Below are 23,739 nucleotides of genomic sequence, written 5' to 3'. Positions count from 1 at the left end.
CATAAAACATTTTTGTTTTGTATTCTGTTTCAAATTTTCATTTTATCTTCTCATGTTTTGGGGGAAACCAATTTCCTAGTTTATGGTGTATGCTCTCCTCCACTCAGGGTAGAATATCCCTTTGTTTGATTTACAATGGGTATCATGAGGACCCCTTCAGTAGGGCTTGTTCAGCTCTGGAGGCCATGACCCCCGAGCGTTCTCTGGAATGCTTTTACGTACATTCTGCTTGAAACATCAGGTGTGCCAAAGCTTGGGTTTGATATTTATATTAATTCCTCCTTGTGGAAAACATAGGTATTGAGAGGTTTAGGTTTATCTCATTTTCCCCATTTCTCAGTTAGTTTTTCAGTCCCCTAGGTGCCCAGTCCATGTAAAGGACATGAAGCCTTCATTCCTTCCACAACCACCTCAGGGCCACCAGAGCACCATGCACTTAAATTCTTGGTTTATTCATTCCTTTATTTAAAGACAGCTGTGTTGTTTCTACTTCTTCACTTAACCCTGGAAAATTTCCTTTTTCTTTTTTTTTTCAATCTCATCTATGATTTTAAAAATATTAATTAAATTTTATTTAGTAATTTTAGCAAGAGGCCTCCATCTTGCTGGTTCCAGAAGTCTCTGACACTGTGAAAGCCATACCAGTCCAGGGCTGCTTACGTCTTCACCTATTGCACGTGGGAGAGAAATAAACTTCTACCTTGCCAAGTCATTGTTATTATTTTGTGTTTTCTGTCACACACAGTCAAAAATAATCCTGTTGTACCTTTGACTATTTAGGCTGGAGAATAAAAGACTAAGGGAAACATACTAATATTGTCAAAATAATAAAGCGATTGTCATTCATGCCAAAACAAACTCTTGAAATGGGCTGTAGCATAAAGAAGGAAGAATTCTTTCACACAAAGGATATTATTGATGTTGTAATTTGTTCTTAGAACATGCAAATGACTAAAATTACCTCTGAAGTTCTCTTTCTCCTTTTTTAAAATTTCTCTATATCATCAGAAACATAATCAACCAAAATGTATTTTAAGAAAATAAGAAATAGAAGAAAACAAAGGCAAAAGTTGAGAGGGATATATAGGTACCTTAATCACATATTTTGAGCCTAGCACAATGTACCACATGTCCCCACCACCCCTAGTTCCTCCAAAAGTAAACCCAAGATACTATCACCATGGTCCTGACACCTTCCCTGTCCCTTATGTTCATTCTTAATATGATAGCTCTGTTTCGTTGTACTTATTAAATGTGTCACCTCAAATTTTACATCCACGTACTCTCCTTCTAGTCGTGTCTCCTTCTGGTGATTTAGAACTTGTCATGAACTAAATACACACAGAGTGAGGCCATTCTTTGTGGAGATTTTACCACACAAAATGCTTTACTAGCCATAGCCAGTCAATTACCTGGCCTTTCAGCTGGTGGGCCACCATTCTCGTTGTCATCCTTCAGAATAATAGCCAGACCCACTGAGTCGGCTGGGAGGACGGAGCTGCTGAGGTCCACACGAGTTAGGCTCTCAGGCTCCCTCTCAGAGGCCCCCGCGGTGCTCTGTGTGCTGTCCCCTCCAGCTGTGCTCCTTTCTGGGACTTTTCTCTGGGGTCTCAGCACAATGTGAACGATGCTCTGCTGATCCAGGTCACAGCTCTGTGGGAGAGTGAAACAAAAACACAACAAGAAAGAGCAGACATTAAAACACCAGGAGGAGCTGAATTTGTCATCAGTTCTAGACTGTGTAAAAGACATTGGTTTATGTCCAATGTCTGCATGCAGTCATGGAACTTAAAGAAAAGTGACACGTGTGATTGATTGATCAGGATAGGCACACTCACCCTGCAGCAGGGGCCAACACCTACACATGTGTGTGTTAATGTTGAACTGGGGCCAGAAACTGAAATGTGGCGATAAATGGAACACGACAACAGATGAAAACTGAAGTAATATTCAGAGGGACATGAAATTTAGCGGGAAAGAAACATGTATCACACTGCATACATAACCATACTGAAAAGTAGTATGCTTTTAAAACTGACTTCCTGGAAATATGTCCTTATAATTTTCAAATTTAAATACTAGCACTCATTTCTGTTTTAAAAAGAACAGAGAGTTGGTTAGTACCAACTACAGGGCAATTTTCTCTAGAATTTACAAAACACTTGTTTACAGTAGGCTCCACGTATACCCAGACATCACTAGCAATCACGCCACCAGGCCAGTGAAGCAAGAGGACAGGGTACCAGTGCCATCTCGGATCATTCACTGTTTTATCCAATCTCACAATTAAAATCAGTGGACGTCTACAAAAATGCTTTGTATCTATATATTAATGTGTACGAACAGGAGACTTTAAAATTTAGTAGAATTAGTAGAAACTAACACAATATTGTAAAGCAACTATACTCCAATAAAAATTAAAATAAAATAAAAGCATAAAAAAAAGAAAAGAAAGTTAGACATCAGGTAATTTATTTGGACAGAAAGTATACTAACTTAAGTTGAATCTCTGTGTCAGAATATCTACTGGGTAGAAACAGTCGTTCATCTGTCTGTCCCTCCTCCCACAGAGCGAGGCCCCTCCTCTCTCTACAACACCCCCCACTGCCATTCTCCCTCATCTTAGGAAGTTTAAGTAACACCCACGCAGAACACAACAACACTGGGAACAATCATAACTCCCCAAGTGCTGTGTTATCACTATCAAACTTTTAAGAATGGTGCCTGACACTCATCGGCACTCCTTGCCCACACACCACTGCTTGGTGTCAGCCTCGCCCCCTCAGGAAGGTCACTAGCATGCCCTCCGGTCCCAAATCCCACTCTGATCTCTTCTGGTCCCGTGTCTCGGGTCTCGGTCACATCAACACACTTTCTCTTCCTGCCGCCTGTCCCCGCAGCTTCTGCTCTCCACAGGACTGCTCCTACTCAGCAGTGGTCACTCTGTGTCAATCTCTGTCCCCTCCTACCTGAATTCCCTATTTCTGTCAAGGCACGACCATCACCCATGTTATCCAAGTGTCAAGGCTTCCCCTCCCACCTAAAACTCCAATTATTCTCCTATGTTTTCTAAGGAGGGCTTCACCACCTTGGAACCTTCCTCCCTACTGTTACATCCAGCAAGGTGTCAAGAGTAACTAACTCTGACTCAGAAATTCCCTTCACTTCTTCAGCTCCTTTACATCCCAATTGTCACCTCCCCATTTTAGGCCTTCATCATTACAAGAGCTTTGTAATTACTTCCTTACCTCCTGTCTTTCCCCACAAACCTTTGTAGAAGAATCTCTGGTGTGTTCTACATAGTCTTTCTAAAGTGTCTCACTATTACTGGTTAAATATAGTCTAACATCTTACTATCTTCTTCAAGTGTGTTTAGACTCTTCTTTCTAGACCAACTATCTTACGATTTTTATCTTCTTTTCCTCTCCATTATATATGTAGATTATATTATTCTTCAAAAAATATTCACTCTCATCTCCCTTCATCCTGCCCTTGATTTTGGGCTAAGCCATGTGATCAGCTTTGGCTAATAGGACATTTCAGATGTGATTGAACCACAGCTTTAGAGTATATTTGCACCACTGCCCTGGCTATCAAAAAAGAATCCCTGGAAGTTTCCACCTCTTCAGCCTGGGCCCCAGAACTGCACACATGGCACAGACCTGAGCCCAAGCCATGGAGAGGATCAAGTGCAACCCCACCTATAGCTTGAGCAGAGTCTTCCAAATAAATGCAGGCTCGGGCTGCAGACCCCCAGCTGACCTGAAGATGCATGGGAAAGAGACGGTTATTAATGTATGGCACTGAGATCTTGTGGTTGTTCATTAAGCAGTAATCGCTGACAATACACTATTTTCCATTCCAATTGGACTAATAGACGTTCTACCACCATTTATCATCACCTCAGTGCTCGGCCAGCTCTCTAGGAACTGTACATAGCCTTTAGCCTAAGTCATATCAAACAAACCAACATCAAGATCTGAGTACACTCAAAAGTGGGCATGTGAGGACATGTGCTTTGCAACAAGGAGAAACAATTGAGAATTAGCATCCTAACATATCCTGAGATTTTCATACATATTATGTTCTTTTCAAAAGGTTCAAAAAATCAGTCAGGTAAAATTCCTCTCTCCACAGTCATAACTTACATGCTTCATGTGATCCTCCCAGATAAAAATAATGTCTTTCTCTCTCATCTGAATCCCGGTAATCTTTGCCTGCTATGCTCTTCTATTGCAGTGATCAGAGCTTGGACATTGTGTGTGTGTGTGTGTGTGTGTGTGTGTGTGTGTGTGTGTGTCTGATCCTCCAACTTAATTTAGAATTCCTTGAGAGCAGCGACTGGGTTACACTTCTACTTTTATTTACCCGAAAGCCTCACACAGCACTTTGAACCTAGCAGATGTAGAAAATTCGTCTATGAATTGAAAAGGTAAATGACTGAGAGGAAATAAGAATGAATGAATGAACAAATATAAGTAGCTATAGACGCATAGACACAATACCTAAAGTGTTCTTCAGGGAGCGAGAAGACTGCAGAGAAAGAACATGGAATTTAAAGTCAAATAGATGTAATTTATTAGCTGCGTGATTTTTGGCAAATTACTTTCCCTGCATAAGCTTCAGTTTCTACATATGTCATCAGCAATAATATTACCAACTTTAATGATTGCTCTGAGATGTAAGGAAATATACAGAGTGCAGACCCAATCCAGTCACAACTCAATACATAATTGTCAGTATCACTATCATCATTTACAAGTTTTGAAACCTAAAGAGGGTGGGTCCTTATCTTGTATAAAGATAAAACCTCAGAATAAAACCTCAGAATCCTTTTTGGCTGCTCCACTCACACAATCTTATTTGGAAAATGTATAAAGAAGGTGGAATAAGCAGAATCTACAGATGTGACAGTTATTCTGGTAACTTTCCAGCCTTTCTGTGAACTAAAAGTTGATACAAAAAATATCCTATATGCTCAGATGCCAGGAAACACATGAAGAACCTGAGCAAATTCTCAGGGGCTGCTAAAATTGGACAAATATGGAAAAAATTAAAAAACTGAGATTTTCCTTTCAAATCCAGATTTTCCTAATTCTCAGAGTAGAGCTGCAAAGGGGAGTAGGAAGACCCCAAACAGATTTCAGTAGTTATATTGATATTTCTAGAACATATTTCCCTGAGACTCCATCCATGGTTCAGAGACCATTAACTGCTTAATTCTTTGACTCACTTGTAGAAAACGTTGTTGATTTCGGAAGCAGTCGCTTTGCCAGATGGTGCAAGTGCACCACCATGCTAGTTCAGTTCAAAGCCACATTAATAACATGCCCCATGGGCAATAAATTAGATAAAGTTTAGTTGCCTAGCCACTCCAAAGCCCAAAATAATATTTAGTTCTCTTGGTATATGAATGATCCCTCAGCTTTGGGAGGTAGAGATTTTCACGGGAAGACAGCAGAGTTTTCCAACATTGTTTTAAGCCTCTTCAGGGCAAAAACAATGCCTTATTTATCTTTGTTTCCTCAATAACCAGAATATTGCTTGGCAAAGAGGAAACACTTAGTACGCTTGTGTTTTCCTTATAACAAGTCATTAATTCAACAAGTAAGGCAGTGACATAAGTCATTTGGTGTGGACAAAACAAGTGGGTATTCACCCAGCTGGGCTTGGTCTTGTGCCGTCAAGCAGAGATGTTGTCCCACCAGGGTCTGAGAGCTCAGTACCATGGGCTCTCTCTCCAGGACTTCAGACTTGGAGATACCCCAGGATTAAGAAAACATCTACAGGAGTTGTCAGCCAACCAATGACCACCTCTCATCCAACTGGCCATTATTCCACGATATACAAGAAATTGATGTAGTTTTCTTTTTCCAAAAAGGAGTCCTTCTGAGGACATGTAGTTAGAATTCAAATATCTGACAGCCTGGTAATATAATTAGAACACTGAAAATAAGCAAAACTTGAAAAACCTGATAATGCTTTTCAAGATATTCTTAACCTTTTTAAACATTGTAAAAATAAGTAATGTTACTCTAACAAGAAAAATTAACAAGGATTGAAAAGTTATTGGAATGTTGTCCAAGCACTTAAAGAAGGGTTACACAGATAATCTCTAAAATGATTAATAATGAGTTTCAAAAATAGTTAATAATGTCACATATTAACAAAATGCTTTGCCGTGCTATGCCGATAACAATTCCATTAATAATAAAAGTAAAATAAATACATAATATGCTTAAGCTTTGTACTATTCTCCAGATTGTGTTACAAGGTCTTCAGATGTAGTAAGTTGTAGTAAGTAATATCCCCATAGTGATCTGAGGGAGCTGCTCTTACAATCCAGAAGTGAGTTGTATGTAAAGCCAGGAGAACTGTGCCTGGAACAAATTAAGCTCTTTAAACATTACTTGTCTCTGTTGTTCATTTCTATTCCACTTCACAGAAGTTAAAGGTGAGCCACAGTGGAATTCATAACAGGCTTAACATAGTCCAGCTCTTAAATATGAAACAAGGATGGGAACCCAGGCCAAGGACTCCCGATAACCTTCTCTGACTCTCCCGAGCTCCACTATGTGGCTGCAGAGAGGCAGTGAGGTAGTGGGTGGGACAGACAGAGGAGGACAAGTCTATAGGGGCCATGGTGAAGAGTGGGGTTTGGAAGCTGCAATGGATCTGCTTCAGGTACAAAGGAATGATTCGAAGAGCCAGATATGTTAAAAACTAGAGAAGACAGCCACTGGGACCGGGGCAACCTGGAGGCCACGGAAGAAAGTTTGTGTGGGTCTGATAAAAAACAAAACCAAACAGGACAACAAGACAATGAAATAAGAATCAGTGCCAGTTATAGATGCATCAGTCAAACCATGCAAAGTAAGAAGAGGGTAGAGGTGGCTTGGCAACAAGGCTGGCAGCCCCCAAAGGTTGGTGCCAGCTTCAGCTGTTTTTAAGTCGGCTCCCCTGCAGATCCCAAACCCCGAGAAGACAGCACTTGTCACACGGGGTTGCACTGCCTATTTATGTGTTTCTCTGTTACCAGACAATCCCATCTTCAAGAAAAGATACTAAATCTTCCTAATGCTGTATCTACAGTATCTACTGTAGTGACCCGGTGGTCATAGTACACACTCCCTGGGTTTGTTGAACGACTCCACGATCCTGTGAAGCACATGCCAATTGCTGCAGCCATTGCAGAGGTAAGGAAATGTGTCAGATGGCTTTAGTGAGTCGCCTAAATATGACACATAATTAGGAAATGAAAGAGCCTGCTCCACGGCCCATGTTTTCTGGCTCTCAGCCCAATGCTCTTTCAAATATCCCACTTTGGACTCCCCACGTTTCTGAGTTCATCATACAAGGATACATGTTAGACAGAACCTCCAACGAGTTGATTTTTTAATTTTGTTTTTAAAGATTTTTTTTTTTTGATGTGGACCATTTTTAAAGTCTTTATTGAATTTGTTACAATATTGCTTCCTTTTTATGTTTTGGTTTTTTGGCTGCGAGGCATGTGAGATCTTAGCTCCCCAACCAGGGATCAAACCCATATCTCTTGCATTGGAAGGCAAAGTCTTAACCACTGGACTGCCTGGGAAGTCACCAGTTTATTTTATAAGCACACTGATCAATCTACATTCATCACTATACTTGCTATACAAATTTCCATGGTCTTTAAATTAGACTGGGCTGCCTTCAATCTCTTCGATATTATTCATTCATTTTCATTCTCTCCAACTCCGTTAAACTCTTGTTTATCATAAAACATGGTTAAAATAATTACAGTTGGAAGGTTGCCCTACTTCCTATTGCGTCCCAACTTTATGTTTTAAGGCCTGAAAATCTCGGATTTTCATTTGAATTTTTAATAGCACAAATTTTTTCCCCCAGAAAAGCAATAATATGATCAGCCAAGAATTATCAGATAAAAGATTTCCTAATTTAATAGTCAATGATGTTATCAGATTTTAATTTTAAAAATGATTTTGACATTAGGAGCTCTTTCTTAGATAATTTTAAAGAAACACTTTAACACAGCTTAAATTTTCTTTTATTTTCTTCTTTTTTTTTTTTTGGTTGTTAAAGATTCAGAATGTTAATTACTTGCTTCTTCTAAAAAGAACATCTAACAAACAGATATTTGTGTAAGCCCACCAGAGTTGTTTTTTTTATTTCACCAGAGTTTTTAATACAGTACTACTGTACTTTTCAAGGTAATGTACTGTTAGATTAAAAATGTTTTCTTTACTTTTTGTGTTTGTTTCTTTATGTGTTATTTTTGTGTGAAAGTATTATAAACCTATTACAGTACAGTACTATATAACTGATTGTGTTAGTGGGTAATCTAGGCTAACTTTGTTGGACTTAATGAACAAATTGGAGTTATGAACACACTCTCGGGACAGATCTTGTTCGTATGTAGGGGACTTACTGTAGTATATTTTCTATGTCAAAGAAAGACAATGTGGCAATTATTTAGGGAGCTATTTAAAGGTATTTTTAAATGTAATGGTTCAGAAATGTTTTGTATGGTTATTGCTAACAATGAGATAATGTGGTTAAAGACAACATGAGCTAAGGGCGTTCGGTGAGAGTCAGAATAACCAAAAAGAAACTATTCCCACTGATTTCTTTCTCTTGTGCTCTAGTTCACCTCCATAGTGGTGAACAAACACTAAATGCCAGTTTATATTAATTGGATGAGAATAAAAACTGTTCCTTCAACTTGATCTTTCATTTAAAAAAAATAGAGACTTTGAAGAGACATATACTTTGTGATTTATGCTTTGAATTTATTTCACATTTCTTATGGCTAGTTTTTATTATGATCAAAGGTATTATGCTACAAAGAGATCCTGAAAGGCCCCCTCTCTGGTTGCCAAAGGCTGAGTAATACAATTACTGGGAAAGGTCAATTAGCCCCACACTAATTAGCCAGTGTGGGTCTGAGCCATGTCACCCTCAAGTCCCTCCCATGGCAGGCCTGGGGCCATTGCACTGCTCATTAGGACCTGTACAGAGGGAGCTCAGTGGGGAGGGGAAGGAGACAAAGCAAGAATCAACTGACTGCTCTGCTTAGCTATGGGGTAAGTGATTTACTGCGCGACGAGGTTAGCGCCATTGCGCAGGTGAGGTGTGGGATTCCATCCATCCATGCCCGCCCTTCCCTAAACACAAAGGGTAACAGGGAATCAATCCTATGCCTAAAACCAAGTTAAAATTGTGTTTTATGTTGTAAACTTTACAAGAAATGCCCCCCCAACAGTGTCGTTCCTCTAAACATTACTTTATCACAAGTTATGATATATTGTTATAAATAATTTAAATATATATGGAATTTTAACATAATTAAACTAATTTTTTACAAATCATTACATACAATGTATGGTATTGCTTGTGGGCGAGTGTCAGGGTTAACAAACAGACCCTCCTTCTTGTGCATACAGGAAAAAACAGGAATCTTGAATAATAATCTCTATTATGTCTTCCTCCTAAAGATATTTTACCTTGAAATGATTCAACCCTGGGGAAAAAAATATGAAGCAGACAAACTGTCACCCAAACTGTCATTTCACATACCACCTCTCTCTCACTGTGTTCTCCCTTTCCCCAACTCAACAAGAACATCTGTACTGCCAAAGAGATTTTGCTAATAATGTGCAAAAATGATATTTTGTAGCTTTGGGGCCATTTCCAAAAACAACAAACAAACAAACTGTAAAAAAAAAAAAACCTTTAAAGGATAAAAACCCCTTTATATTCTTGTTTAAAGCCTATTCCTTTCTAGGCCTGAAAAATCAGCCTCCCTGTTTGCTTCTGGTTTTCTTCTCTTCATCCCTCCTATAATTCCACTTTCTAAAAGAATGTGACGGTCTTTGGATGATCTCCACTCCTCCCCCCTTCCCTTTGGCTCTCTCTCTCTCTCTCCCTCCCCCTACCTTGCCCCTTCCTTTTACCCATCTCTCCTATGCTATAATTCTAATCCATGCTTTCTCTTGGGTGAACACACAGCATGTGGCCCTGTCCCCTCATTCAGAACCAAAAAGAAGCAGGTGTGCCCCTTGCTTGGTTTCAGCCCAATGCTGGTCACTGTAGAACTGGGAACTAACTAACTAAGCACAGGGAAGGAAATACATTCATTGCTTCAAGGTTACAATAAGTCAGTAGCCAACTGGAACAGAATAAGTTTATTTTATTTCATGACTTTAAAACAAACTCTTAGACAACAAAAAAAGTGTTTATCTGGAATCAGTGGAAAGCCAGAGTGGTAATTTTGAACTACTGACTACTTTAAATTAGATCCATCCCCAGAAAAAAATAAATAAATAAAAGTCATGAAAAACAAACAAAAAATCTCTTAGGAGAAGAAGCAATGGATATTTCCTTATCCAGTCACACATCTAACCCAGAGCTATAAGAAAAGAGATGAGTGTAGACTCTTGAGGGGAGAAACGTATTCAGGGATCACTTACTCTCAGATACTAAACGTTTCTCACTAAGTCAGGGAGATGCCCTACTGCCATGTAAGACAATGCAGCCAAGCCCCACCCTCCTCACCTGGGTCATTCAGTAAATCTGGGGTGTTGCATGTCCCTTGGGCCCTGGCCAGAGCTTGAGTGACTCACAGAGGGATGGAAATATTCAGTCAGGCTCTTCAACAGCAAGGAAGAAACGAGAACTGACAGGCATTCATGTTTATATTTTTAAACAACTGACACAGAGATAAACAGTTTCACACCTTGGCTATAAATTCCTTAAGTTTCCAGCCTCAGGTTTAAATTTTAGATATAAATACAACACATAGTTACTTATGTCAGCTCCTGCTTCACAATCTGGATATCTTATGTCATATGCAACAATTCTTTTGCGTGGGATTAATAAAACATGAAACTGCTATCCTCTTCCACACCTGTACTCTAAGTAGATGCCTGCTTGAGTTGCCCTCCAGACACTGGCTGGTATGATGGCATTGAAAGTCTGAGCAACTTGGGACAAATTCCTAGACTCTGTCATCTGACTACAAGAAAGGATAAATGGTATTCTTTCCTTCTGTTTCAGCAGCTGGTCCTAACTAATTCTTTCTTGTAATCATTTTTTCAGGGGAAAGAATGCGTTAAGGCCAAAAGGCCCTCTGAAGTACATCCCTGAGGGCCACAGCTCTTGCAGGGGAGCAGTGTGCCGCTGCAAGCGCTGCACCGTCACCTGCAGGTGACTGAGAAAGCTGTATGCGCTGGGGCCATGACCAAGCACTCTCAGCTCTGGGCCTTTACTCTGAGATAAATGGTAAATATTGCCTTTGACAAAAATTTTTTTTCTAAATTTATATAACAGAACTTATCTATAATGAATTTCCTTTACAATTGTTGACTGAGTTTCTTGTTTGTTTTCTTTTTGTTTGTTTGTTTGTTTTACATTTTCATAATATAAACGTTCTCAGGGTATAAGAGGAGAAGAAAACCTCAGAGGCCCATGCAGTCTTCCCCCGGGATAAATCGATTGAAGAAATTTACAAAAATCCATTGTGGATATTAAAACTCTGAGGGCTAAGAGAAAGTGCCTTGAAGTTTGCAGCCAGCATTTTGCGTCTGTCTCTAACAGAAACTAATGAAAACCCACATGTGATAGGTCAGGTCGTGGATTTAAAGATAACACGTTTTACTTGCACCTATGTTACTCAAGGTACTTCCGCCACCCTGGTAGAGAGAGGGGAAAGGCAAGGTGGGAGTCCAATTATAAGTGAGCTTCTGAGGGAATCTGGACTCACCGCCTTAGCCAGTCAAGACAAAGGCATGGCTTCAGGAACACTGGGCTCAGCCTAAGTGCCTTGATTTAAAAGAAGGCACTAACCTCTCTTTCATTTTAGTTTTCTTCCAACTAAAGGAAGTATAGTATCTACTTAAAATCCATATCTATCAAGAACCTCAGAATGTGAACTTATTTGGAAATAGGGTTTACGTAGATGTAATTATTTAAGGATCTCAAGAGGAAATCCTCCTGGACTTAAGGCCCACTCTAAATCCAATAATTGGTGTCTTTATAAGAAGAAGAGAGGACACAGAGTCACACAGAGGACAACTCTAAGTGAAAATGGAGGCAGGGATTGGAGTGATGCTGCTACAAGCCGAGGGATGCTAAGAGCCACCAGAACTGGAAGAGGCCAGGAAATGCTCTTCCCTAGAGCCTTTAGAAGAAGCATCACCCTGTAAACACCTTGATTTCAGACTTCTGACCTCCAGAACTCTGAGCAACAAATGTGTGTTGTTTTAGGTCACCATGTTTGTGGTCCTTTGTTATAATAGCCCTAGAAAACTCAAAAATGAGGGAAAGGCATTCTGGGCAAAAGGGAACAGGATGTGCAAAGTCAGAGTTGAGAGACCTGAGTTGGGAAGAAGAAAAGCTGGAATACATTATGGCTGGGAGCAGAATGCTTTTAGGTAGAGTCAAATATACATGGGGCGCCCCAGGAGGAACCCTAATTTGGCACTCCATAAAGCCAATAACCCTTAACTATTTTTTCAACATTTATTTAGAGGAGACTTTAACATCGTTAAGGGGTAGAGGTGAGGAGAACTGCTGGTAGCAACCCCCTTCACAAACCTTCTCATCTTTGGTTCATTTTGATTAGGTGACATGCACACCAGTCTACCCAGGATCATTGAGTTTATACGTCTTATCCCAGTATGATAACCAGAAGACGTATACTGGCTGAATGGATACAAAAACAAGACCCATATATATGCTGTCTACAAGAGACCCCCTTCAGACCTAGGGACACATACAGACTGAAAGTGAGGGGATGGAAAAAGATATTCTGTACAAATGGAAATCCAAAGAAAGCTGGAGCAGCAATTTTCATATCAGACAAAATAGACTTTAAAATAAAGAATGTTACAAGAGACAAAGAAGGACACTACATAATGATCAAGGAATCAATCCAAGAAAAAGATATAACAATTGTAAACATTTAGGCACCCAACATAGGAGCACCTCAATACATAAGGCAAACACCAACAGCCATAAGAGGGGAATTTGACAGTAACACAATCATAGTAGGGGACTTTAACACCCCACTTTCACGAATGGACAGATCATCCAAAATGAAAATAAAATAGGAAAGACAAGCTAAATGACACATTAAACAAGAGGGACTTAATTGATATTTATAGGACATTCCATCCAAAAACAGCAGAATACACTTTCTTCTCAAGTGCTCATGGAACATTCTCCAGGATAGGTCATATCTTGGCTCACAAATCAAGCCTTGGTAAATTTAAGAAAATTGAAATCATGTCAAGTATCTTTTCCAACCACAAGGCTAAGAGACTAGATATCAATTCCAGGAAAAAAACTGTAAAAAATACAAACATATGGAGTCTAAACAATACTCTAGTAAATAATCAAAAGGTCACTGAAGAAATCAAAGAGGAAATCAAAAATACCTATAAACAAATGGCAATGAAAACACAACCACCCAAAACCTTTGGGATACAGCAAAAGCAATTCTAAGAGGGAAGTTTAGAGCAATACAATTCTACCTCAAGAAACAAGAAAATCTCAAATAAACAACCTAATCTTACACCTAAAGCAATGAGAGAAAGAAGAACAAAAAAACCCCAAAAATAGCAGAAGGAAAGAAATCATAAAGATCAGATCAGAAATAAATGAAAAAGAAATGAAGGAAATGATAGCAAAGATCAATTAAACCAACAGCTGGCTCTCTGAGAAGATAAACGAAATTGATAAACCATTAGCCAGACTCATCAAGAAAAAAAGGGAGAGGACTCAATTCAACAGAAATAGAAATGAAAGAGGAGAAGTAACAACTGACACTGCAGATATACAAAGGATCATGAGAGATTACTACAAGCAACTATACGCCAATAAAATGGACAACCTGGAAGAAACGGACACATTCTTTGAAAAGCACAACCTTCCGAGACTGAACCAGGAAGAAATAGAAAATATAAACAGACGAATCGCAAGCACTGAAATTGAAACTGTGATTAAAAATCTTCCAACAAACAAAAGCCCAGGACCAGATTGCTTCATAGGTGAACTCTATCAAACATTTAGAGAAGAGCTAACACCTATCCTTCTCAAAATCTTCCAAAATATAGTAGAGAGAGGAACACTCCCAAACTCATTCTACGAGGCCACCATCACCCTGATACAAAAATCAGACAAAGATGTCACAAAAAAAGAAAACTATAGGCCAATATCACTGATGAACACAGATGCAAAAATCCTCAACAAAATGCTCGTAAACAGAATCCAACAGCACATTAAAAGGATCATACACCATGATCAAGTGGGGTTTAATCCCTGGAAGGCAAGGATTCTTCAATATACGCAAATCAATCAATGTGATACATCATATTAACAAACTGAAAGATAAAAACCATATGATAATCTCAACAGATGCAGAAAAAGCTTTCAACAAAATTCAACACCCATTTATGATAAAAACTCTCCAGAAAGCAGGCATAGAGGGAACTTACCTCAACTTAATAAAGGCCATATATGACAAACCCACAGCCAACATCATTCTCAATGGTGAAAAACTGAGACCGTTTCAACTAAGATCACGAAGAACAGAAGGTTGCCCACTCTCACCACTATTATTCAACATAGCTTTGGAAGTTTTAGCCACCGCAATCAGAGAAGAAAAAGAAATAAAAGGAATCCAAATCGGAAAAGAAGAAGTAAAACTGTCACTGTTTGCATATGACATGACACTACACATACAAAATCCTAAAGATGCCACCAGAAAACTACTAGAGCTAATCAATGAATTTGTTAAAGTAGCAGGATACAAAATTAATGCACAGAAATCTCTTGCATTCCTGTACACTAATGATGAGAAATCTGAAAGAGAAATTAAGAAACACACCCATTTACCATTGCAGAAAAAATAATAAAATACCTAGGAGTAAATCTACCTAAGGAGACAAAAGACCTGTATGCAGAAAATTATAAGACACTGATAAAAGAAATTAAAGATGATACAAACAGATGGAGAGATATACCATGTTCTTGGATTGGAAGAATCAACATTGTGAAAATGACTATACTACCCAAAGCAATCTACAGATTCGATGCAATCCCTATCAAACTACCAATGGCATTTTTCACAGAACTAGATTAAAAAATTTCACAATTTGTATGGAAACACAAAAGACCCCGAGTAACCAAAAAATCTTGAGAAAGAAAAACGGAGCTGGAGAAATCTGTCTCCCTGACTTCAGACTATACTACAAAGCTGCAGTAATCAAGACAATATAGTACTGGCAAAAAATCAGAAATATAGATCAATGGAACAGGATAGAAAGTCCAAAGATAAACCCAGGCACATATGGTCACCTTATCTTTGATAAAGGAGGCAAGAATATACAATGGAGAAAAGACAGCCTCTTCAATAAGTGGTGCTGGGAAAACTGGACAGCTACTTGTAAAAGAATGAAATTAGAACACTCCTTAACACCATACACAAAAATAAGCTCAAAATGGATTAAAGACCTAAATGTAAGGCTAGACACTATAAAACTCTTAGAGGAAAACATAGGCAGAACACTCTATGACATAAATCACAGCAAGATCTTTTTTGACCCACCTCCTAGAGAAATGGAAATAAAAACAAAAATAAACAAATGGGACCTAATGAAAGTTAAAAGCTTTTGCACAGCAAAGGATACCATAAACAAGACAAAAAGACAACCCTCAGATTGGGAGAAAAGATTTGCAATGAAGCAACTGACACAGGATTAATCTCCAAAATATATAAGGAGCTCATGTAGCTTAATATCAAAAAAACAAACAACCCAATCCAAAAATGGGCACAAGACCTAAACAGACATTTCTCCAAATAAGATATACAGATTGCCAACAAACACATGAAAGGATGCTCAACATCACTAATCATTAGAGAAATGCAAATCAAAACTACAATGAGGTATCATCTGACATCAGTCAGAATGGCCATCACCAAAAAATCTACAAACTGTAAATGCTGGAGAGGGTGTGGTGAAAAGGCAACTCTCTTGCACTCTTGGTGGGAGTGTAAATTGATACAGCCACTATGGAGAACAGTATGGAAGTTCCTTAAAAAACTAAAAATAGAACTACCATATGACACAGCAATCCCACTACTGGGCATATACCCTGAGAAAACCATCATTCAAAAAGAGTCATGTACCACAATGTTTACTGCAGCACTATTTACAATACCCAGGACATGGAAGCAACCTAAGTGTCCATCAACAGATGAATGGATGAAGAAGATGTGGCACATATATACAATGGGATATTACTCAGCCATAAGATGAAACGAAATTGAGTTATTTGTAGTGAGGTGGATGGACCTAGAGTCTGTCATAAAGAGTGAAGTGAGTCGAAAAACAAACACTGTATGCTAACACATATATATGGAATCTACAAAAAAAAAAAAAAAGTGGTTCTAACAAACCTAGGGGCAGTACAGGAATAAAGATGCAGATGTAGAGAATGGACTTGAGGACACGGGGATGGGGAAGGGTAAGCTGGGATGAAGTGAGAGAGTGGCATGGACATATATACACTACCAAATGTAAAATAGATAGCTAGTGGGAAGCAGCCGCATAGAACAGGGAGATCAGCTCGGTGCTCTGTGAACACCTAGAGGGGTGGGATAGGGCGGGTGGGAGGGAGACGCAAGAGGGAGGAGATACGGGGATATATGTATACGTGTAGCTGATTCACTTTGTTATACAGCAGAAACTAACACAACAATGTAAAGCAATTATACTCCAATAAAGATGTTAAAAAAAAGTTAATATGGTAGTTTATTACATGTGCAATAGAATATGTCTAAAAATGTATATAAGTTAATTACAAATACTTTATTGCTTAAAAATGCTAACCATCATCTGAGCCTTCAGGTAGTAGCAATCTTCTTGCTGGTGGAGGGTCTTGCCTCTGTGTGGACGGCTGCTGGCTGATCAGGGTGGTGGCTGCTGAAGGCTGGAGTGGCCGTGGCAACGTCTTAAATGAGGCAGCAGTGACGTCTGCCCCATCGACTGACTCTTCCTTCATGAACCTTTTCTCTGTAGCATGCAGTGCTGTTTGATAGCATTTTACCCACAGTGGAACTGCTTTCAAACCTGGAGTCAGTCCTCTCAAAACCTGCTGCTGCTTTTTCAACTAAGTTTAGGTAATATTCTAAATCCTTTGCTGTCATTTCAACCATCTTCACAGCATCTTCACCAGGAGTAGATTCCATCTCAAGAAACAACTTTATTTCTTCATCCACAAGAAGCAACTCCTTATCCATAAAGATTTGTCATGAGACTGCAGCAATTCAGTCCCACCTTCAGGCTCCACTTCTAATTCTAGTTCTCTTGCTGTTTCTACCACATCTGCAGTTATCTTCTTCACTGACTCTTAAACCCCTCAAAGTCACCCATGAGGGCTGGAAGCAACTTCTTCCAAACTCCTGTGAATGTTCATATTTGGAGCTCTTCCAATGAATCATGAATGTTCTTCATAGCATCTTGAATGGTGAATCCTTTCCAGAAAGTTTTCAATCAACTTTATCCAGATCCATCAGAGGAATCACTATCTATGTCTTAAATAAGACTTGAAAGTTGAAATTATTCCTTGATCCATGGACTGCAGACTGGATGTTGTGTTAGCAGGCGTGAAAACAACATTAATACAACATTAATCTTGTTGTACATCTCCATCAGACCTCTTGGGTGACCAGGTGCATTGTCAATGAGCAGTAATATTTTGAAACGTATCTTTTTTTCTGAGTGTAGGTCTCCATCATGGACTTAAAATAGTCAGTAAACCACAATGTAAACAGATGTGCTGTTATACAGGCTTTGTTGTGCCGTTTACAGAGCACAGACAGAGTAGATCAAGCATAATTCTTAACAGCCCTACGAGTTTGGAATGGCAAATGAGCACTTGCTTCAACTTAAAGTCACCAGGTACATTAGACCCTAACAAGAGAATGAGACTGTCCTTTGAAGCTTTGAAGTCAGGCATTGACTTCTCCTCCCTAACTATGAGGTCCTAGATGGCATCTTCTTCCAAGATAAGACTGTTCTGTCTACATTGAAAATCTGTTGTTTAGTGTAGCCACCACCATAAATTTCTTAACTAGATCTTCTCGATAACTTGCTGCAGCTTCTATATCAGCACTTTATTTCCATTTTCAGCAAAATTCTTTTTTCACTTAATAATTCACCATAGAATTCATTCCATAATTTTATATTGAGATTTTCTTTATTCTTTTTCACCTCATGTGTGGATAAATCATAGTTTACTCAAGCATTACCCTACTGGTAGACATTTGGGTTGATTAGAGGTTTTTTAAATTATAAACAATGTTTCTATGAGTAGCTTTGTGTATACATCTCTAACTTTTTTTTTTAGCACATCAGTATCAGTGCTGGTTCACTGAAGGGGCCTGGGAAGATCAGTACTTCTGCAGCAATGAGTCTACCTATCACCCAAACCTTGGCTTCTAAATATATGTTCTTGCTAAAGTGAACCAGGTTTCCTGATACCAAGTTCAAGACAGAGAGAGTACAGTGTAAGCCCAGAACATCGTGTGTGTGTGTGTGTGTGTGTGTGTGTGTGTGTGTGTGTGTGTGTTAGCACATCATCAAAATCTGCTTCCCCCCTTTCCTGGGCACCTAGCTGACTACATCCCCCAGCTCCCTTTGCATTTGCGGTTGTCCTCAGGAATCATTTTTACCAGTGGAGTATAAGCGGACATGTGGGTGCCACTTCCAAACCAAAGCATGCTTACTGAGGTTGTAGAGAAACATAGAAAGAGAAAGAGACAGATACATGATAAAACGGTTGATCAGTGGGTGGGTGGGTAAAATATAAATATACGGGAGGGAGCTCCCATCCCCTGGTTTGAAGCACACAACCAAAGACTGCACAAGTGTAGCCTGGCAGCACACACCCGTCACATCATCAGGCTTTGGGAGTGAAAATAAGCTTCCGAGGGATTACTCTGCACAGCTAAAGGTTAAAAATGACATGTATTAAAGTTAAGTTAGGAGGTTGAAGGGGAAGTTTCCTTTTTAAACAAGACCGTAAATTTACAGACTGCCACTTCCGCGGATAGATTTTACTACATTTACTTGCTGGCTAATTGTTGAATCCACTGCCTTTCAAAACTTTTTTTGATGTTCTTTTTAATATTTTTGTTTTTAGTTTTCTTTATAACTGTCAGCCTACTTCTTCATGTTTCCTTTGTTAGAAATCAATCATTCCCCTGTGCCACTTACCACGTCCAGATTCCTTACCATGTGTTTTTCATCTTCATATTGCCTAAAACTTAACTAACATTTTGAACCTATTTTCATACAATCTTAAGCCCACTGACATTATGCATACAATACTGCTCCAATAAAATTTATCATTTAGAATTATCATAACTCATAAGCAAAGACTGTAAACTTCTAACCCATTTCTCCTGGAAACAAAATACTAGATCTTCCTGAAAGTAAGAAGACACTTTTAATAAGTATGATAGTGTGATTTGACTGGTTGCTATGACATCGCCTCTTTTAGAAAGACTATGATAAGGCATTAATTAGTAAAGTCAGTTCCTAGGCAGCAGTGAGAGTCCTTTGTTTGTTTGTTTTAACATCTGGCCAAGTAGCTGGCCTTTAAACTGATCAAGCATTTTACCCACATTCTTTCATCTTTAACTTCATAACAACTCTGTGAAATAAGCATTAGAGATGAGAAAACCGAAGCTCAAAGAGTTGCAAAATTTACCCAAAGATAAATAACTGGATTCGAAACCAGGCTTCTCTTATTCTAAAACCACTACTTGTGACAATTCTTCCCTTACTAAACAAAGAATGAGTGGCAATAACTACTACGATTAACACATACAAATCTCGCTTCACTCTATAATCAAAGCAGCTATAAAGGTAGAACTTGGATGCATTTAAGATGAACTCTCAAGTTGTTCGACATCATCTCAGAGGTTGTTTTATCTAATGGTCCAGATTTTTGAAACTCTGAGAAATGATGACAGAATGTATATGAGACACAGAGAGTGTTGTATATACAGGATTCTGTCCTGGGAGATGAGCCAGGGAGACTGAGAAACCCATAAACTTCTAGAGGGACATACTTCTGATGTATCTTTGTGGTAAAGGTAGCATGTCTCCATAGTTAAAAAATCACTGCATATAATGGAGATAATTTTTGAGAAGAATTTTTTTTTTTTTTTTTTTTTTGCTAATGGAATATATTGATGAAAATGATTATAAAATGCTATGGCTTTTCTGATAAGTCATAATTTAGGTAGGTGATATTATTTGTTTAGCAGAGACTCTGAAATGCAAGCACAACATATTCAAGCAGACCCGGACTTGAACATAATAAAAGGCTTGATTTAAGGGTTATTTTCCTATAATTCCCATCATTAGCATCATTCTTTTGTGTTTCATATTGTTTACTCCAGGAAACCTCTATTCAAATCGAAATCATTAACTGGGAGGGATAAATTGATAGCAAATTACTACATGTTTGGCTATCATAAATAGAAATTTTGTGAAGGAATGGAACACTGGAAAATTAGCTTTCATTATGAAAAATGAAAGAGAAATGGTTGATGCAGAATATGTGGCTAAGTTGGGGTAACTCATGCTGATCATTTCAAAGGCTGGCAACCTCAGAGAAGCCGAGTGGGATCTAGGAGCTTGGGGTAAGCCCAGCATTCCATGACTCACAGTTTTCCCACCACATTTTCCAGGTCAAATATCTGAGGTTTTGTCTGACTTGAACTGTGCTCAGGTCTCCTGGTATAACTAGAATCTTTCCCTCAACTCAGGCCCAATTCACCCAGGCACTGAAAATATGCCTCACCCTCACAGTTCCCCTCTGTGCCTGGGGGTGGGCTCTACTCCAAACCAGGTAACACAGAACTACTGTGCTGCCCACATCCTACCCTCAACCTAATGGCAATTAACAACCACAGGAGGAAAACTTCTACTACTGCCAGTGTTAAGCAGAATGCTAAGATGACCTCAAGATTCTTACTCCCTGGTCTGCACACTCTGTATAATCAATCCTTCTCTGTGAGTATGAGCAGGACCTGTGAATACAATGGATGACACTCCCATGATTAGGATATGTCATATGGAAAAGGGATGCAACTAAATTACTTCAGGTGTAATTAAAGTCCCTAATCAGTTGACTTGTTAAGCAAAAGGAAGTTTTACCCTGGGTGGGCCTGACCTACAAAAGAAGACCTATAGTTGAGCTCTATGAAAGAAGGTCTACAGATCAGAGACTAGAAGAGAGAGTGTGACACTCTTGCTGGGCTGGAAGAAGGAATCACCACGATTTCTACAGCCACAAGGAAATGAATTGCTCCAATAACCGTGCAAGCTTGGAAGAGGATCCAGTCCTCACAGGAGGCCCCAGATGACCCTTGATCACAGCCTCCTGGGACCCTAATCAGAGGACCCAACTAAGCCATGCCCAGACTTGTGGAAACCATGAGAAAATCATATCCTCACACCATGATTCTGTTTACATACATCCGCTGTGTTTATTCCCGGGATTCTTGCCATTGCCTATATCTATGTACTTCTGCTAAGGTATCAGCTACTTCAGAGGAAAGCAAAGCCCACTGAGGACAAAGGAACAAGGCTTTGTTGTTGTTGTTTTTAACTTTCAGAACAGGCTCCTGAAGCTCATTTCCATGGCACTATTGTGAACTCCAATGTTTTTCACTTTCAAGGCCATGTTAGATGGAGACAGAAGGGGATTGTTGTCCACAAGGTTTACTACAAGCGAGGGTATAGGATGTGGCAAAGGGAAGTTCCCCACAGTATTAGTTTGCTAGGGCTGCTGTAACAAAGTAGCACAAACTGGGTGGTTTCAACAACAGAAATTTGTTGTCTCACAATTCTGGAGGCCAAATCCAAAATTAAAGTGTAGGCAGGGTTGGTTCCTTCTGAAGGCTGTGAGGGAAATTTTGTTCCATGCCTCTTTCCCTGGCTTGTAGATGGCTGTCTCCTCGCTGTATCTTCACATCAACTTCCTTCTGTGTCTGTTTCTGGGCCCAATTTTCCCCTTTTTATAAGAACACAGGTCATATTGAATTGGGACTAACCCTAATGACCTCTTTTTAACTTGATTACCTCTGTAAAGACCCTATCACCAAACAAGGTCACCCTCTGAGGTACTTTGGGGCACACAATTCAGCCCATTACACCCACTACAGAGTAAAGAGAAAAGCATCCAGGGACCATGCATCTCACCTGGAGGGCAGGCAAGGCCAGCCACCTCTGTGTGGGTGAAGGACACTAAGGTGACCCCTCCCAGTTTAAATAACTTTGAAGGAGGAGGACAGAATAAAGGAAAAGCAGCAACCCTGAATTTGACTGCATATTTATTTAAGTTCTTCAATTAAAACAGAATAAGCTACCTGGATTTAGGAAGATTATGATTTATTTTTTCCTCCTTCTGAGGCTGGAAATTAGGGCTTTGAGAAAGTTTCATTTCAGATTAGATGAGCTGTGGTGTGTAAATATTTTTTAGTGCCATGTGTCCTAGCAAGATTCTTGAGCACCTGAAACATGTGCCATGTGGCTTTCAGAGGAAGAATCTAAGACTCTTTCACTTTGTCCTCAAATCCATGTCAACAGACCATCCTTCTCTCTCATTATACATGCAAGAATTGTGCATGTTGAAAAATTGCTTTATGTCTAAGCAAACTTGGATCAAGTCAAATAAAGTTGTTTGCTTGCTTGCTTGTTTGAACACAAGATATCAGATTACTAAGACTTTATTGAATAGGTTTATTAAACAGAAGGGCCCATCAGCTTTTCCACTGTTGAGTGGCTTCTTATTGAGTTAATCATTTTGTGGAAACAAAAATAAATCCAACATAAAGTATCAGAATTTTTTCCTTCTGAATATAACTTAAGTCCTTGATTTAAAACATTACACTGTATTCCTATTTTAAGTTTGATTTTTCAAATAATACCTTTATATCCTACCATGTTGAATTAAGTGATACAAATGTTTAATGCCTCATTTATTTTTCAGTTGAGTTACTAATATTATGACAATATTAATGCCATAGATTTTCAGATTAAAGCAGATCTCATATTTTCAAAATGAAAAATTAATGCTTAAAACAAAACAAAAAGTATTATACTTAAAGCATTAAAGGTAATTTCCTCCTTGCAAACTGCCTCAATTTTTTTTTTTTTTTCAACTATGCCCTAACAGGAAAAGAAAAAGGCAGTGGAAACTTCTGACAAAGAAATAACAGAATGACAGGCTGTAAGTTCCCCAGAAAGGACATTAACAACTTCTTAGGAATATCACGAAAGGGAGGGGAAAAATCTAAAAATGAACATAAAACTAATCTGGTCAGTGGATGAGTTAAATGCTCATTTGCAAAGCTTCTGGTGAAAATAAAGTTGATAGAATTAGACATTAAATATGCTCTTATAAATTCAGAGATGTTAGGATGACTTTATACACTTAAAGGAAAGGAGGTACACCATGGATGATTCCCCTAAACTTAACAGAAAGCCAGCAAAACAGCTGAGTATCTGCTAAGACATAGACACAGAAAACATGAATCTGAGAATTCAAGGGTAGAAAAATATGAAGGGTTGTTACCATACCTTATGTTATAAACTAAGCCTAGAAAGTCATGGTGATTTCTGAAAACTGAAATGCAGTTTAAGGTATACAAGGGGATCA

At 38.9% G+C, this 23,739-nt stretch overlaps 1 protein-coding gene across 17 annotated transcripts in view; it reads right to left on the bottom strand.

Moving 5' to 3' along the window:
* Positions 1-23,739, bottom strand: part of PRKN (parkin RBR E3 ubiquitin protein ligase) — a 1,297,158-nt gene that overhangs the window by 895,898 nt on the left and 377,521 nt on the right. For all 17 annotated transcript variants that reach the window (XM_082475577.1, XM_082475586.1, XM_082475576.1 and 14 more), the window contains one exon: positions 1,413-1,653. In XM_082475577.1, coding sequence (XP_082331703.1) covers positions 1,413-1,653 — 241 coding nt within the window. The remainder of the gene's footprint in view (positions 1-1,412; positions 1,654-23,739) is intronic.

This window comes from Balaenoptera physalus (genome assembly GCF_965194825.1).
Source record: "Balaenoptera physalus genome assembly, chromosome: 9".
Classification (NCBI taxonomy): Eukaryota; Metazoa; Chordata; class Mammalia; order Artiodactyla; family Balaenopteridae; genus Balaenoptera; species Balaenoptera physalus.
Note: the sequence above shows the minus strand (reverse complement) of the source record. Positions and strands in the feature narration are given on the sequence as shown.